We start from the raw sequence: 16,056 nt of genomic DNA, 5'->3' as shown, positions 1-16,056 counted from the left end.
ACAGGTGTGTACCATCATCTCTGATCTCTTAAAATAACCTTTCAGTCGTTTAGCTTATACCACGTCTAAAGGATTTATTTCGTCTTGATTTATAAAAACAAAAACAAACTCTTTAGATATGCTAATTGGACATAAATATCAAAAGCATTTATTCTTTCTCAGTTGAAATGGAATTATCTTTGTGTATAATTCTCATCTGTATTATTCCCTTTCTTCACAAGATAGACCGTGCAGTTATACTATTTTCAGTCTTCAGACTTGGAAACTGTTATTCGCTTATAATGATTATGATGATCAGTGGCAAAGTAGGACTGGGGGTTGATCTCAGTGGTAGGGCAATATTCTGTCATCTGCAAGACTGTGAGTTTGATCCCTAGTGCCGCATCAAAAGACAAAATCCAAAACCAAAGAAGCAAAATAGAGGTTTTAAAAAGTTGATAGACATCATGGTTGTATATGCCTTTAATCCCACCTTCAGGAAGATCATAAGTGTAAGACTAACCTTAGCTACATATGCTGAGACCTGCCTTTTTTTAAAAAATAGTCATAAAATATAAATTTCAATTAAATAACAATAAAATTTTGAAACTGTGTTGTTCCTTTTCACAAATAGTTAATAATAATGTTATATGTTAATCAATAGACTATCTGGAAATACTAGAATCATCTCACTAGCTATAGATAAACTCAAAGATACTTTAAGTAATAGCCGAAGCTACTTTATAGATTCTGTTATTGTTTTTGTAGGTGTACAGTAATGGAAACCTGCAAACAGTACAGAGCATGTTGGGCAGTGCTTTGGTAGTATTACCAGTAACTACCAGTAACTGTGTTTATAGAGTTTCTGAAACACCTGTATGTGCTTCTGGGTATATAAAATGTGCAGCTTAGAGTATTATCAGTGTGATGCCTGACAGTAGCCACCTTAGGTTAGGGGGGTGGCTTTGCAATAAGACACTTGTCTTGGCTTTCATGAGGCCCTGGCTTTAATCTATAGCATCAGGAAGGGGAAGAAAATAATCTCTTTACTATGACAAGAATATAAATTGTAACATATGACAGACTCATCAGATTATAACCTCAAACCAAAACAGAATGATTTTTTTTTTCTCTGTGTCTGGCTTTTTTTTTTTTTTAATCTATTTTGTGGGTAGGGAAGTATAAATTATTTTGATATTTGTTGTTATTTGTTTGTTTTTTTAACTGAACTATTACATCTGTATCCTGTTTTTAAAAAGTATTAAGACCACTAGGGGAAAGTGCATAGTGCTTTCATGATAAATTAATTAAAATTTGCCTGGCAGATGATTCAGAGCCCATACATATATGTACATATTGGGGTCTGTACATCCATGTTCTGGAAAAGATTCTTCCTCTAGAGGAGTATATGTCTGATTTACTTACACTGAGATTATCCATCCCGCACATTTTATAAGGTAATTATCCTAAACTCAGTTGCCTAGGAAAGCTCAGTGATAGAGCAGGAGGTCAAAGTGTAAGTACAGCTCAGCTTTAAATGGCAAAGCCAAGACATGGGCTCATCTTCATGGCCACCTCCTCCTCTTCATGGCCACCCCCTCCAGCCTAGATTTGTTTGCTTTGAGTGAATGAATGCCCCAGCAGTCAGCAGAACTGACACTGTTTGCTGATCCCTGCTAAGGATGGCACAAAATGTAGATTCAAAACCTGAGGTACAGCTAAACTAAAGATCATTTCTACGTTCGGTCAGCTATCCAGTACAGATTGGACTCATTTCCAACTCTTAACAGTGCAAGGTGAAACAACAAACAGTAAATGAAAAATTTTGTACTAGAAGTTCAACCACATCATTGGATAGATATACAAGCAGGGGTGACCTCTGTATGAGACCGCTCACTTACTACTTAGGTCTCTGCATTGGGGTTCCATAGCTCCGGTTTTAGCATGTTGTTTTCACACCTTTAAGGAGCATGGTGCGGATCAAGTACCCAAGGGTGATTTCATTTGCTTTCTCCTCCTCCTCTTCCAATGGACCTGCTTCCGCTGACAAAATGCCTGTTAGCAGTTCCACTGCGAAGGCCTGTTACATTGCCTGACATCTAACTACTGCCCTCCTGATGAGGAAAGATGACTGCATTTAGCTATCTTACCTTAAAGCCACTCTCATTTACCTCTAAATATGATTTTTTTAAAGTTTTTTGTTGTTTGTTTTGGTTTTAGGGTTTTATATGTATATTTTGGGGGGAAAAAATCCAGTTTGTATCATTTTCGTGGGATTGAGGGAGGTCTCACTGAATGTGGAATTCATTGGTCCAGCAAGAGTTGCTGGCTAGTGAAGTTAGGGATCCTCCTGTCCTCGCTAGCAATAGGATTGCAGACAGGCATTTCTATACCCACTTTCCATGTGGGTGCAAAGGACCCAGACTCAGGCTCTCATTCTTTCATAGTGAGCTCTGAACCATCATCTCCCTATTCTATAATCACTGTTTCAGTCATTTTTGTCTTTTGGTCATGTCACTATTGTTTATGCCTTATGCTTTTAAAATTTTAGAGAGTTGAACTGCAGAGATGGCTCAGCAGTTAAGAGTACTGGCTGCTCTTCCAGAAGACATGAGTTCAATTCCCAGCAACCACATGGTGGCTCACAACCATCTATAATGAGATCTGGTGCCCTTTTCTGGCTTGCAGACAGAACACTGCATACATAATCAATCTATCTATCTATTTAAAAAAAAAAAAAAAACTAGTCAGGCCTTGGATGCACTTTAATCCCAGCACTCGGGTGGCAGAGGCAGACAGATCTCTGAGTTCAAGGCCAACCTGGTCTATGAAGCAAGTTCCAGGACAGCCAGAACTGTTACACAGAGAAACCTTCCCTTAAACAAAACAAAACAAACAAAAAACCAACTTAGAGAGTTAACATTTTATTTCATTCTTAGCCCAATTTTACTTACAATTAGGAACTTAATTTATGACATTGATTTTTTTTTAAAGACTAAAATTTGTTGATTTATATAATTTTATTTCATTTGAAAACCAGAGTAGGAATTGCTTTTGTTTGTAGCCATACAAAGCTACTTTATCCATGTTTTGACTTCGTTTAGATAAGGAAATTGGACAACCTGAATATTAACTCTTGCTTTCAGGAGATGATGTTTTATTCTGTACATTTGTCTTGGTGCACTAGCATCGTGCTCATCCCCTTACTTGAGCTAGATGAGGACTGCCTGTTCTGCTACACATAGCTGACTTGCTCTTCAGTTTTGTCCCCATCATTTTCAGTGAGGAGAAGTGTATCCAGGAGAATGATTGATGAAGACTGAATGGTTGAACTTCGGAGCCTCATTGGGCTCTGGTACTTGGCAGGATTGATCCCATTTCGAATTCCATGTTTCCTGAAAAATCTAGAGTTTTCTACCATTGAATTCCCAAAGTAGATTGTACTGGAACATTTTCTAAGGACTTTTACTGACTTTGTGGCCCGGTAATTGCAGGTGATGTATCTGCAGAATGCTTCCCGAAAGGTTTTATTGAAGAGGGTGTAGATCAAAGGGTTCACCCCTGAGGAAATGTAACCTATCCACACAAATATCTCCAGAAGCGTTTTGAGAGTAGCCTGGTTGCAGGAATCACACAAAGCTAAAGTTATATTTGTAATAAAAAAGGGACACCACATAAGTAGAAAGAGGAAAAATACAATTCCAAGGACCTTTGAGGCTCTCTGTTCGTTAGAAATGGTCTGTGCTGATTTTTTTCCAACTGAGGACATTCTTCGTATAAGAGTTTCATCACTTGAGTTAGGTAGAGTTTTATCCTTGTGAGAACCATCCAGCATTGCAACCTTTTCGGGTGAGGAAAAGGATGACTCTTCTCTTTGGAAAATAGTGGACACAGTCCACCAAGTTAGGCGCTGAGATGGCTTGTTTTTGACCAAGTAAGCTTTCTTTCGTAAGGCATGAATAGTAAGAAAGTAGGTGACTATCATGATCGCAAGAGGTGCAAAGAACGCAGCCAGTGAACCAAAGAGCATGAAGTTGCCAAAGCGTTCTTTCTTCAGCGCGCAGGTGATGTTGTCTGGGTTAATCACATCATTCTCTATCCCTTTAATAGGGACTGGGATGGCGATGCCTAAGGAAGACGAAGCAAGATAAATGGAGTCATTTTCATGACCTCTTGTTCCTAGATTAGTTGTTTTGAGAGTTAATTTTAGAAATTCCATGCTGATGAATGCATTATAATTCCTGAGACCTTCAGCTTCAAATCTGTCAGGCGTTACCAGCAGATCCTTTACAAATGGAATCTAAACAAAGAACTCTAAATGAGCAAATCTGCTTTTTCCAGGTTGGAAAGGAACTCAGAAGATAAGGCTAATATCCAGAGTAGTTAATTTGGAGAGAATTTAGAGATTCAATGTCTTCATTTTCGAATGGTATCTATTTATCTATTATCTTTGAGGTTATACATCTTCACTTAAGAATTTTGGTATTTGTGAATGTATTTTAATCCTTTATAGAGAAAAAAATGGACTTTCTTTAAAAATTGCTGCTTAAGAAACAAGACTGTACAAGTTATAAAACTTGTTTTCAAGGTTGAAAGTTCCTCTAATGATAATATGTATACCTTTTTTTTTTTTTTTTTGGTTTTTCGAGACAGGGTTTCTCTGTGGCTTTGGAGCCTGTCCTGGAACTAGCTCTGTAAACCAGGCTGGTCTCGAACTCACAGAGATCCGCCTGCCTCTGCCTCCCGAGTGCTGGGATTAAAGGCGTGCGCCACCACCGCCCGGCTCAATATGTATACCTTTTGCTATTTCTTTAATACTTTAAGTACTATAAAGTATTTAAATGTAATGTTGATCAGTGAAGTAGTTATTAGAAAAGGGAATAACACAAGAGTCACACCTTCAAAACAGCAGATATTGTTTAAGTATGTGAGCTAATTAATCTTTTTTTAAAAATTTATGTTATGTGTGTTGGTGTTTTGCCTGCAGGTAAGTCTGTATGAGAGTGTCAGATCTTGAAATTACAGACAGTTGTAAGCTGCCATATGGTGCTGGGATTTGAACCTGGGTCCTTTGGGAAAGCAGTCAGTACCCTTAATTGCTGAGCCATCTCTCCAGACCCAAGCTGATTAATCTTTTATCTTATATTGTTTAATAAGTCCAAAAGCACTCTGTCTTCTTCACAACGTATTTCTAATACCCCACAGTTTTTAACAAGGCAATTTTCTCAAACCTTTTATAGTAGCAGCCTCTACCCTTGCCATCTGTTACATATTTACCACTGGAAAGAAGAGTTTGTGTGCTCTGCTCCAGGGCATCAGTGTCTATAGCTAGAGGAACACTGGCATTCTGTTTCTGTAAGTTTTGTTAGAACAGCCATCCTCATTAGTACTGTATTAACTGTAGCTTCTTTTACCCAGAACAACTTGATAGCCAGAGAGGCAAAAGTGAATGAGGGAGGGAGGGAGGGAGGGAGGGAGGGAGGGAGGGAGGGAGGGAGGGAGGGAGGGAGGGAGGGAGGGAGGGAGAGAGAGAGAGAGAGAGAGAGAGAGAGAGAGAACACACTTTTATTCTTCTACAGAACAGTTAAGTCCATGGAGCCTGCAACCTAAAATATTTACTTACCGCATATAACTGCTGAGAACTTTTTCTTTTTTGTTCATGTATTCTTACAAGCTTGAAATTTACTTTTAGTAAAAATTTGATGTTGATAAAGTCATATTACCCAGCCTTAATTTAGATACCCTCTAACCAACAAACTGTCACCACATTCCTGCCCATTATAAAAGTCTGCTGACCCTGACCTATCTTTTTATTTGTGCTCTTCTTTCCCTTACCAGACACTTCACTTTCTTGTTCTGGTCATTACTATTTGATATTTAAAAAAAAAAAAAAAAACTCTCTATTCTGAAGACATTTCTTTAACTCTCCTTCCTTTCTTGCCAGACTAGTAGTTTGCCTTGACGTTTACTCCCAGGCATTTCCAAGAGAAGCCATTATTTCAGGAAAGTGAAGATAATCTTGGTGTCTTTCTTGCTTTATTGAGCACATTTTTACATTGGTTAGAGAGAAGTAAGCAATAGTTTTTGTTTGTTTGTTTTTACTCCCCTTCTAATACTTCAGGATTCATAATTATTTTCTTCAAAAATTTTTTCTTTCTACTGCAAAGCAGTGAATGTGTTGATCAGATCATTTGTTACAAATCTGCAAGTTTGTTTTTCTGCACTATCTTAAGAGAGCTTTGAATGGACGGTGCACTTCATTCAAGGCACTCTGATAGCAGCTAGCCTTGAGCCTTCAAGATGACAGCTCACAACCAGCTGAAATTCCACTTCCAAGAGGCCTCGCGTAGCCCCCTCAGGCTCTAGGCACACACAAGATACACATATATACATGTGGGCGAAGCACTCATACATAAAATAAAAATAAATAAATCTTTAAAAATATCAAAAAGATTAGTGCAGAATCATAGAACAGTTTAAAGAAAATTGATTTCTTTCTATAAACCATTTCTAAACATTAGCTTAACATCTATCTTAGATTTTTTTGACAGTTAAGACACTAAAGTGGATATTTAACTGCTTTCAGTCTGTACACATTGGAACATAACTTCCTGGGTGAATTTATGGTCTTTAGTGCCTGCTTACAAAGTTTGGCTTGGTCGTCTTTTTCTCCTCTCTTGTTTATGCTGTTAAATGTGATTTAAGATGCATTTCACTTTTTGCTGTTTTACTTTGGTGGTTAGATTCCTTATGCTAGTTAGAACTTAATAATTTATTGGCAAATATAACACAGTTTGCGGCTTAAATTTCCTGAATATCAAAATTGAAGTATGATGGGAACTCAGAAAATACTGACTGGTTCCGAAGGCATAGACTTACTGCTAATGGAGGATTTACTGATAATGGCTTAAAAGCTGCACAGTGAATGTGGTGTGCAAGTTCTTGGATATCAATGGATTTCCTTGGCCTCTGAGTTTTTCTAGGTACCAGACCTGACATTCTGGCCATATGGAAATAAAGACTGGACACTCCACTGAGACCTTTGGCATTCCCCACATACCTATTGAAATTAACCATACCACTGTAATCTTGACGAATGTAGTAGCCCGGGAGTTGCACTGATTGGCCTGTATTGGCTTTTTGATGGCTATGTAGCGATCCACCGAAATAGCACAGAGATGCATGATGGAGGCAGTTGAAAAGAGAACATCAAGGAATAACCAGGCGGGACACAGGACCAATGGGAGGGGCCATATAGCCTCTGAAAGAAAAAGAATTTTTTGTTTATGGAATAGCAGTCTTGAGATTAATCTTTTTTCTTACTCCAGTACATATTTTTTAGCCTCTTAAAATGACCATGGAGATGTCCTTGATGTTTCAGATGAGTCAATTCAGATGTAAGTAAGTCTTTGAATATGAGTTTATGGAGGGAAGAGCATTTATCAAAATTGAAATATTAGTTGAAAACATCCTTTAGAACATTGTGTACCCTGATTACAAATAGTGAATAGAGATGAATGTCACCTGGGTCATTGTTTGGGAAAGTAGGCTCTTAGGTTCCATCTGATACATACAGGCATTGTATGAGAATGCAGTAAACCAATCCCCACATGTTCTGTATGGAAATGAAAGCTTAAACATCTATTCTGTGGGAAGACTGTAGGAAAGGCTATTTTAGTCTTAAAACATATGTCTGGGTGTACTTGTGTGAAATAGACACTCAGAATGTCTCCTAGAAAGGAACATTTAGTAGCTAAAGTGCTTCCAATCAAGCATGAGAACTGAGGTCAGATCCTCGAAACCCTTATAAAAGCCACGTGTGACAGTCCGCACTTACAATCTCGTACTGGAGTAATCCCCAGTGCTAGGGAGACAGAGAAGGGTCTCTGGGACCTGCTGGCCAGCCAGGCTAGTCAAATCAGTGAGCTCTGGGTTCAGTTGAGAGAGTCTGTCTCAAAAGATACGATGGAAACTGATGGAAGAAAACTCCTGACATACACACCACATACACACATGAAATCTCATGGGAGCCTCTTAGAACAAAGACCTGTGATAGAACCTAAGCAGTTGAATTTTCTTAACTGTAGTGTTCCAGTTTTCTGTCGTCAGTGGAAAATAGCAGTGCATTCTTTACCCGACATTAAAGGCAAACAGTGTAAGAAGGGAAAGAGTCAGTGATTAAGAGAGTTTCACAGTGGACACTCATGGGAAGCAATACCCTAGATTCTGGGCTAGGAGTAGGGAAATAGAAAAATTAGGATTGTGTAGTCCCCATAGTTCCAGGTACTGTGGAAGCAGACATGGAAGGGTCACTTGATTCCAGGCCTTAATCCAGCCTGCAACATAGCAAGATCCTCATCAAAAATAAAAATACTTTAAGAGAAAGTATGTTGCTAGAGATTGAAGCCAGGACCTGAATTATGCAAAGCAGCCTTTATACCACTGAAATTACTGCTATTCTGTTGCTTGCCTTGGTTTTGTTTTTTGGTTTAGGAATTTTGTTTTGTTTTGTTTGAGATAGCACCATGTGACTCAAGCTGACCTAAAATATGCAACCCTTCTGCCACACCTGGCTATGTTTTATCCTCACGTGCATACAGTCTCTGTAGAACTTTTAAAATAAAATACTTTGCTACTAATTTAAACTTTCCTACTTAGCTACTCTTAATTATGTATTCTACATTTGAAAATTAAGGTCTGGAAAATTCTAGTCATAAATCTTGTAGCCATGAGCAGGAAGCCACAGGGAACACATAAAAACTACATGCCTTTGGAATTTGACTCTTTGACCTATGGTATTTCTCCTTATAGGCTAAAAGGGCAAGCCTTCCAGTGCTGACTTCATTAGGCCTAGGAAGCCTGTTAGCCTTATTTTCCAACAGAGCTAATGTATTTATGAATACCAATTTTGGAAAAGTGAGAATTAAAATTAGTTCAGATCACTAGAACATTCTTATTTTAATCAGAACTATCTGGCAGTGGTATAGATTTGAAGAAAGAGCAGGATTTTATAAGATTGAGAGAGATACACCTTTAAGATCCCACCTTTCATGAAATACTAATGGATAGACTTATGAAAGCAATATAATGGCACTGAATTAATAGAAACCTTTTATTAAAAGCAAGAAAGTGGTTCAGAGTCTGGCTGCTCTTCTAGAGGATCTGTGTTTAATTCCTAGCACCATATGACAGCTCAACCATCTACAGCTGTGGTTCCAGAGGACCTGACATCCTTTTCTGTCCTTCGCCAGCATCGGGCACACCCACGGTGCACAGGTGTACATGCAAGCTAAGTAACACATAAAGTAAGATTAAAATAAAATAAAATCTAAATGGGGTGTGGAGAAGACAAGAATGTAATTATGGGCATGGTAGCACTTGCTTGTGATCACTTGGAGGCTGAAGCAGGAAAATGAAAACTTTCAGGCTAGCCTGGGCTTCATAGTCAGATGAAAGCCAGCCTTGACAACATAACAAGAACCTATCTCCAAAACAAAAATTCAACAGTGTAGAAAAGCATAAAAGGAGCTAGGAATGTAATCTGATAGTGGGGCACCCATGTAGCATATAGGAAGCATCGGGTTTGATTTATAATTATATTTGTTTTTTGTAATGCCTTATGTTCCACCTATTTGCAGCAAGACTTGGATTGTGTATTAATTAAATTTTTAATAATCAAGTGAAACAGGAAAGATTTAAGTTTAAAAGAAGTTTAAAAATAGTATCTATGAGAAGTTAATCTGGCACATAGATTAGTAACTGCTTTTCTTGGACTCTCACATAAAATTTTTCTGAAAAACAAATTCTACCCAGCCTATCCTCTTTTCTTTAAACCTTATCACCACCACCACCATCCCTGAAGTGAACCAGAGCCTCGAGACTAAGCAAGCACTGTCCCATTAAGCTGTGCTCCAATCCAACTGTCTTCCTTTATTGCCTTTGAACTAAAACTAAAAAAAGGAATATTTGAATAATGGCATTTCTCTGGGTACCCAAAGTAATTGTAGGCTAAATGTCATAGAGTAATATTTGAGGAGCAAAATGTGTCTTTGGTTTATAGATCTTTTACTCGGCTGTTAGTTAAGACAGTGCTTTTGTTCATTGTCTTTGTTCATTGCTGTAGAGACCGTATCTGGGAGGGTAGTCACTCGCGTGCTGCCTAAGTTCCTGTTTGCCTCCCAGCAAGGTTTGGCAACTTCATAGGCATTGACTGTTTCTAGTACCTTCCTCAGAAAATAGGTTAGTTGGTCATCTCAAGGATTTGTACAACTACTAGGTGAGGCCTAAGTATTCTGTCACATACTGAAAGATACAGGGTTCTGTCTCACCATTCCCAAAATTCTATAGGCTTTCTTGTTAGTCCCATATGCTGAACATAATACTTTGGGTTGGTAGAATCAGCATTTGTCTTTGAGAAGGCAGAGTAGAGCAATAAGGACTGAGCATAGGAATTTTCCAGAATCAGTCCTGGATCCACATATTGCTGCCACTTATTTTATCATCTCAGAAAATTTAGTTAACTGTTGTAGATCTTGTCTACGGTGGTGCCATTACCTGTTTTACAAGCTTGCTACATTATTGTATTTAAAGCTTTGAAATACAATAAAATAATATTGCAAAGTATTTGAAACAGTGTGTATTCAGAGAGGGCACTCAGAATAACAGTTGTTACTGTTCTGGACAGTGACTATAGTCAAGCAAATAGCAGTGACGGCACACATATTCAGAAACAAACCAGATCACCCAACCCATGTAAAGCCAGTGTCTATATCTGTGCAAGTAGAGCAAGAGTGCAGTGCATCTGCTTGAATGTGAGCCTGTACTGGGGAGGCAGAGAACACAGTGGGAACGTACCTAACTGCAGTGCTGAAATTTACAGGAAAGTGTCTTAGTAAAATTGAATGTTACTGCACTGGAACACCACTAGCCTGTGCATATTGTACCTGGGCTGTGTCCATGCTTCTGCGTGGAGGAGGATATGTTGTTACTTATTACTGCTGTGTACCCTAGGGCTCGCTTCCAGTTTGCAGTCTTCCTGCCTCAGACTTCCCTGCCCAAGTATTTCTAATGTAGGTATTTTTAGGGTTTGTGTTAAAAGCTATTGTTTTATGATCATGGGTTTTAAGAATAAGAGATAAAACATTAAAATTAATAAGTAAATAAACCTGTAAATGTTGCATCCAGTGTTCCCAAAGAAGATTTGGCAGAGAAGTTAAAAGTGTCATGTCAAGAGTGTCATAGTCTTGGTAAAACAGAAATTCAGACAATACAGAGTTAAATATTACAAATAAATGTTTGAATAAAATATCCCTCAGTTAAGAACACCAGGGCCACTTTGTTATTTCTAGCTCATTCTTTTTAAAGTTTGACTTTATTAGAATGCTTAACGGCTGTAAAGGTTTTTAGTGGCTTCTTGTAATAGCTTAAATTGTTCATAATGGTAATTAATCCTTTATGATTATATAACCAAGAACACTTTGGTTTGTAGGTTTCAGAAGTTCTGAAGATTTCCCATATAATTAGAGAAAATTATACATCGTTTACTGCTACTTCTAAAAATTATCAAAAATTCTTGCAAATGTGTTAGTTTAGAAAGTCTTAGTATTTATCTAGCTGGAAAAGGATATATAAAGATCTTACTATTTGAAGTCAGGTCCCCACCCATTCACTTCAGATAGTTACTAGACATTCATTTGGTGCTTTTCAAGGGTAGCATCTGTCCATATGCCCTGTGATCATAGATTTTGTCTTAAATAGTGAATTCATACTGTGACATTTTAAACGGTGATTACATTCCCAGGTTAGTTAGGGTTGCTTCCCCATCCCCCAATCTAATAACTCCTTTGTACAGCATAATTACTGGTAGTAACGTGGTTGAGACTATGAGACATTGTATGTTAATTGTTTTATAAGTATTTGAAGAATGAAATGCTGTTAAGATGGGTTATAATTTAAGGCATAAGTATGTAGGTGTTCTATATATTTTATGTTAAAATGTTTAGTTTTCTGCTGTGTTTTATAGCCAGGTGATGGTGGTACATGCCTTTAATCCCAGCACTCGGGAGGCAGAGACAGGCGGATCTCTTTGAGTTCAAGGCTAGCCTGGTCTACAGAATAAGTTCCAGTACAGGCTCCAAAGCTAGACAGAGAAACCTTGTCTGGGGATTGAGGTAGAATATCTTAAGCAATAATTTTCTGTATAAGCAGTTTCTTTATCTCATGGGGTGCCTGCTATTTGATAATTCCTTGTGGAGTGTTTATCAGCTAACTTGTACACTATAGACTTTTCTGTGTTAAGATTCCTTATCCTAATGCAATGAGTACCTAGCTCAGAATTTTGCATATAGTAGATATTTGGTAGTTACAGACTAAGCTTTCAAATTAAAATTTACATCTGTAAAATTCCTTCAGTTCTTTATCTGATATTTTCAATTTTATGTTAGTAAAACAAAGATAATGCACTTTTTATTGATTTAAAGATAATGCATTTTGATATTTTTCTGTATGCCTAGCAAAGCATCAAAGAGTACAGTTTTATTCTGCAAGCTGTTGTTAGGGAGTTGAGAATTGGAATCTTAATCCTGTGAGGTCCTTCCACATACATCCCTGCATCATCTTTCCTAAATTCTTTGAGCTCCGGGTTGTTACTAGAGTGTCGTTTCTTATGTGATTAACGCATACCATTGGGATATTCAAGAGATTACAGAATCACCAAAGGAAAGGGAAAAGAGAGCGAAACAATACTACTGATTAGAGAATCTAATAGGGCAGTAGAAGTTTGTTTATCGGTTAAAGCTGGGGGAGTGTTGCTTTGCAGTAGGAAGTTTTAACTTCTGACCATCTTACTACATGTAAAGACACAGCTTCTTCATTTTGTATGTCTCCCTGTTGTTTCCTATAAGAAATAATTGCAATAGTAATTTTTCTTTTTAATTTAATAAATGAGTGTGCTCTGGGTTAATAAATTTTACTTCTATAACTTGTGTGTTTATTCTCCACATATAAGCACAATTCTTGGAAGCCTGAGCATCTATAATTTTCTTAAGTGGTTTATTAGTGGAATATCAGTTTATCCCAAACATTGACTAATTAAATATTCTTTTAGTGCTGACTTTGAAACTAGGAGCCCTCATAATTCCTCAATAAAATCATTTGTGTTTGCTAACATAGTTTGGGATAATGTACACACAGAAGAAACTCCTTATGCCTACTTTGATATATTATCTCTTTTTTATTATAACAAAGATCTGAAAGTCAAACTATATTTTTATTATCATGGTAACTCAGGATCTGTTCCACTTATTTTATTGACTTACAGGTTTATTGGGAACACAGATGGTCAGATATCATAGAAAAGTTAAACAGATGGGTCTTCTCTTGAGGTACTCTGAGCCAGACAATTTCCTTTTGTAACTAAACATCTTTTCTTAAAGGTTCAAGGCAAGAACTGTAATAGGAATGGGACTCGATGATTCAGTGATTCTGTTATTAAAGTCCCAGAATTTTGCAAGGTATTGATTACTTTGTTAAAGGAAAAGTGAATAGTTTTTTTGACAAGTGTAGGTTTTTTACTTATTATAATTTTTAGGTAATGCATGCAGAAACTGTGAATATTGCCAAATTAATGATTTTATAAGGTGGCTGAGGAGGGGGTAAAATTGTTCCTAAGAAATTACTTTTGTGTCCTTTTACATTTATTACAAATCGTAGAAAACAATAAGGGAATGTTCCCTTCTATGTCTTTAATCCAGGTCCATCTTTTATTTCAAAGAAAATAAAGATCAAATGAATGTCAGGTTCTTTAGTGGATGGGGTTCAATGGCAGGAACAAAGGGAAATACTTACCAAACATGATTGTCAAGAGGGCAATCGGCATCACAAACAATCCAACCAGCAAATCAGCCACCGCCAAGGACATTAGAAAGTAGTTGGTAGCATACTGCAGCCTTTTCTCCAGCGACACAGCCAGAATAACAAGGATGTTCCCCCCAATGGTGGGTATTATCACCATGAGTATCAGCAGAGCTGCCCAGTGCACTTTAGTCCCCTGTTCCTCAGCAACCAGCTTCATCTCCTTTGCTGTTGATTCTGTCTTTAATCCAGAATGGTTAGACAAGATCAAATGATCATATATATTCTGTAGAATGTGTTCAGGATTTGTGCTTTGTTCCGACATTCTATAAGAGCAAACTGTTCGCTGTTCTGTGATTCAGTCCAGTACCAGACAGTGGTCAGCATGGTCAGTAGCTAAACTTGTCATCTGCTTTTTCAAGGCGTTGTACCCATGCCAAACATTCAAAGACAAGGTTGACTTATATTCCTTTTTAAAGATTCAGGTTCTGCAAGGTGGGAATGTGTACGCATCTGTCCATGTTTGCTGGTAAGACATCCAGATTTTTAGTCTTTTTCTAGAGGCTTAGATTTCAGAAGATTCAATGAAAAATATCAATAGAGGTAGAAGAAAAAAATATTAGTTTCTCATCCTTTTTAATGTAATTTTAAGAGAAGAATTTAAACTTAAATATCAGAGAGTTTCCCTTAGACACAGAGAGGTTGTGTTATTTCCAGAAATCAGTAAAGCAAAAAAACAAAACAAAACACAAGAGCTAACTAAGTACACCCTCCTATTTTGATAGGTTAGTATGCATTTGTGATAGTTCAGTCAGTACCCACAAAAATACTGTATTTCTGATTTGCCATAGAGGCAGTGCTAGAAGCACACTACATGCTCTCTGACCCTTGGATACTTTCTCCTTAACTGTAGAAAACACACAGAGCAGTGGTCAGAGCTCTAAAGAGTTACAAGTGAGGGATTCGGTAAGTACTGCCACCCACCCAGTCAGACTCAAGCCCACCTAAGGGCTGAGTCAGGATTTACCCGCTGAGAATCTGAGTGCTGTGATCATTTTTCTGATGGGTGCTGATTTAAATGCTTTTTTATGATTCATTTTATAATTCCTTTAGTTGGAGAGAAAGTAGTCCAAAGTATTACTAGCCAAGTACTTGATTTTAGTAATAACTGCGTCTTTCTACAAGGTTTTAAATGTGATCACGTAAGTCTGCCAAATTTGAACCGTTCTTTTTTAAGTACTTCTTTTCTCTTCCCAATTCCCTTGAGAAGCACTCTAAGAGAAAGATGAAGTTATTTGTTCATTATACTCACAATTCCCATATTAATTTAGCCCTTCGTATTTATAAACTTTAATCCACTGAATAGATAGAAAAGACTGTGGAAACAAAGCTCCTGAAGATTAAGATGGAAACAGCAAAAACCTAAGTTATATTCCATACGTATTTGTTAGCTACTTACCTCTTATCTGCTTGTGAGTTTCCTAAGCATGCCGTCCTTGTGTCTGTTCAGTTGGGCTCCTTCTGACATCCTCCTCCCATTGATTTACTCTGAGCTTCCAGCACTGGCACTTGTAAGCAGCTGTACGCCTGCCAGAGAGGTTATTTCCTCTTTGATACTGTCATTATTAGAGCATAGCTGCATTCGTTGTAATTCATAAAACCACTCTCTAATTGTGGCCAACCAGTTCATGACCCTTATTCAAGTTACATTCTTATCTTTGATATTTGGGGGAAATGTAGTAAACTATTACTTTAGCATAAGATGATTTTATTTTATTTGGAATTAAGCCTTCACTGTTTTTCCCTTCTGAGGAAAAAAGAGATATAATCTAGAGGTTTTGGAACTTGTAATTTCTAGCAGTGAAACAAGATTCTTATCCAGCTTTGTGCCTTTGCTGTGGAGCACAATTAATTTGCTCATGTCACTGCCTTATATAGAAGAGCACACAGAAAGGTCTGCATGCTACTTGTATACATAGGTTTTGGCAGAAACTTTGTCACTGCTCATTTCTAAACAGCCTCTGAATTTGGGAGCTGTTTCATTGCCAGCTTCTTTTCCCACAGATTTTTAATTGGGAAGAGTGTATAATGTATAGAAAAAAATGCATTTCTGCCCATTTTTAAAAAGCAATGTATAAGTCTTTACAATTATGCTCTTGAAATTTAAACTATAAAACTTGCTTAGTGTTAAAACTTTAGAATTCTCAGGGTTTTCTCTTGAAATGG

General features: G+C 37.4%; 2 protein-coding genes across 2 annotated transcripts in view; one reads left to right on the top strand and one right to left on the bottom strand.

Moving 5' to 3' along the window:
• Positions 1-16,056, top strand: part of Psmd1 (proteasome 26S subunit, non-ATPase 1) — an 80,389-nt gene that overhangs the window by 36,307 nt on the left and 28,026 nt on the right. The window lies entirely within an intron of this gene.
• Htr2b (5-hydroxytryptamine receptor 2B) lies at positions 3,215-14,065 on the bottom strand. Its single transcript, XM_057762509.1, has 3 exons — positions 13,825-14,065; positions 7,040-7,240; positions 3,215-4,107 (listed from the first exon to the last, which is right to left on the bottom strand). The coding sequence occupies exons 1-3, from the start codon at positions 14,048-14,050 to the stop codon at positions 3,215-3,217; spliced, it is 1,320 nt and encodes a 439-aa protein (XP_057618492.1). The 5' UTR covers positions 14,051-14,065.

The sequence above is a fragment of the Chionomys nivalis genome, chromosome 2 (assembly GCF_950005125.1).
Source record: "Chionomys nivalis chromosome 2, mChiNiv1.1, whole genome shotgun sequence".
Classification (NCBI taxonomy): Eukaryota; Metazoa; Chordata; class Mammalia; order Rodentia; family Cricetidae; genus Chionomys; species Chionomys nivalis.
This window is presented reverse-complemented; position numbering and strand designations above follow the sequence as displayed.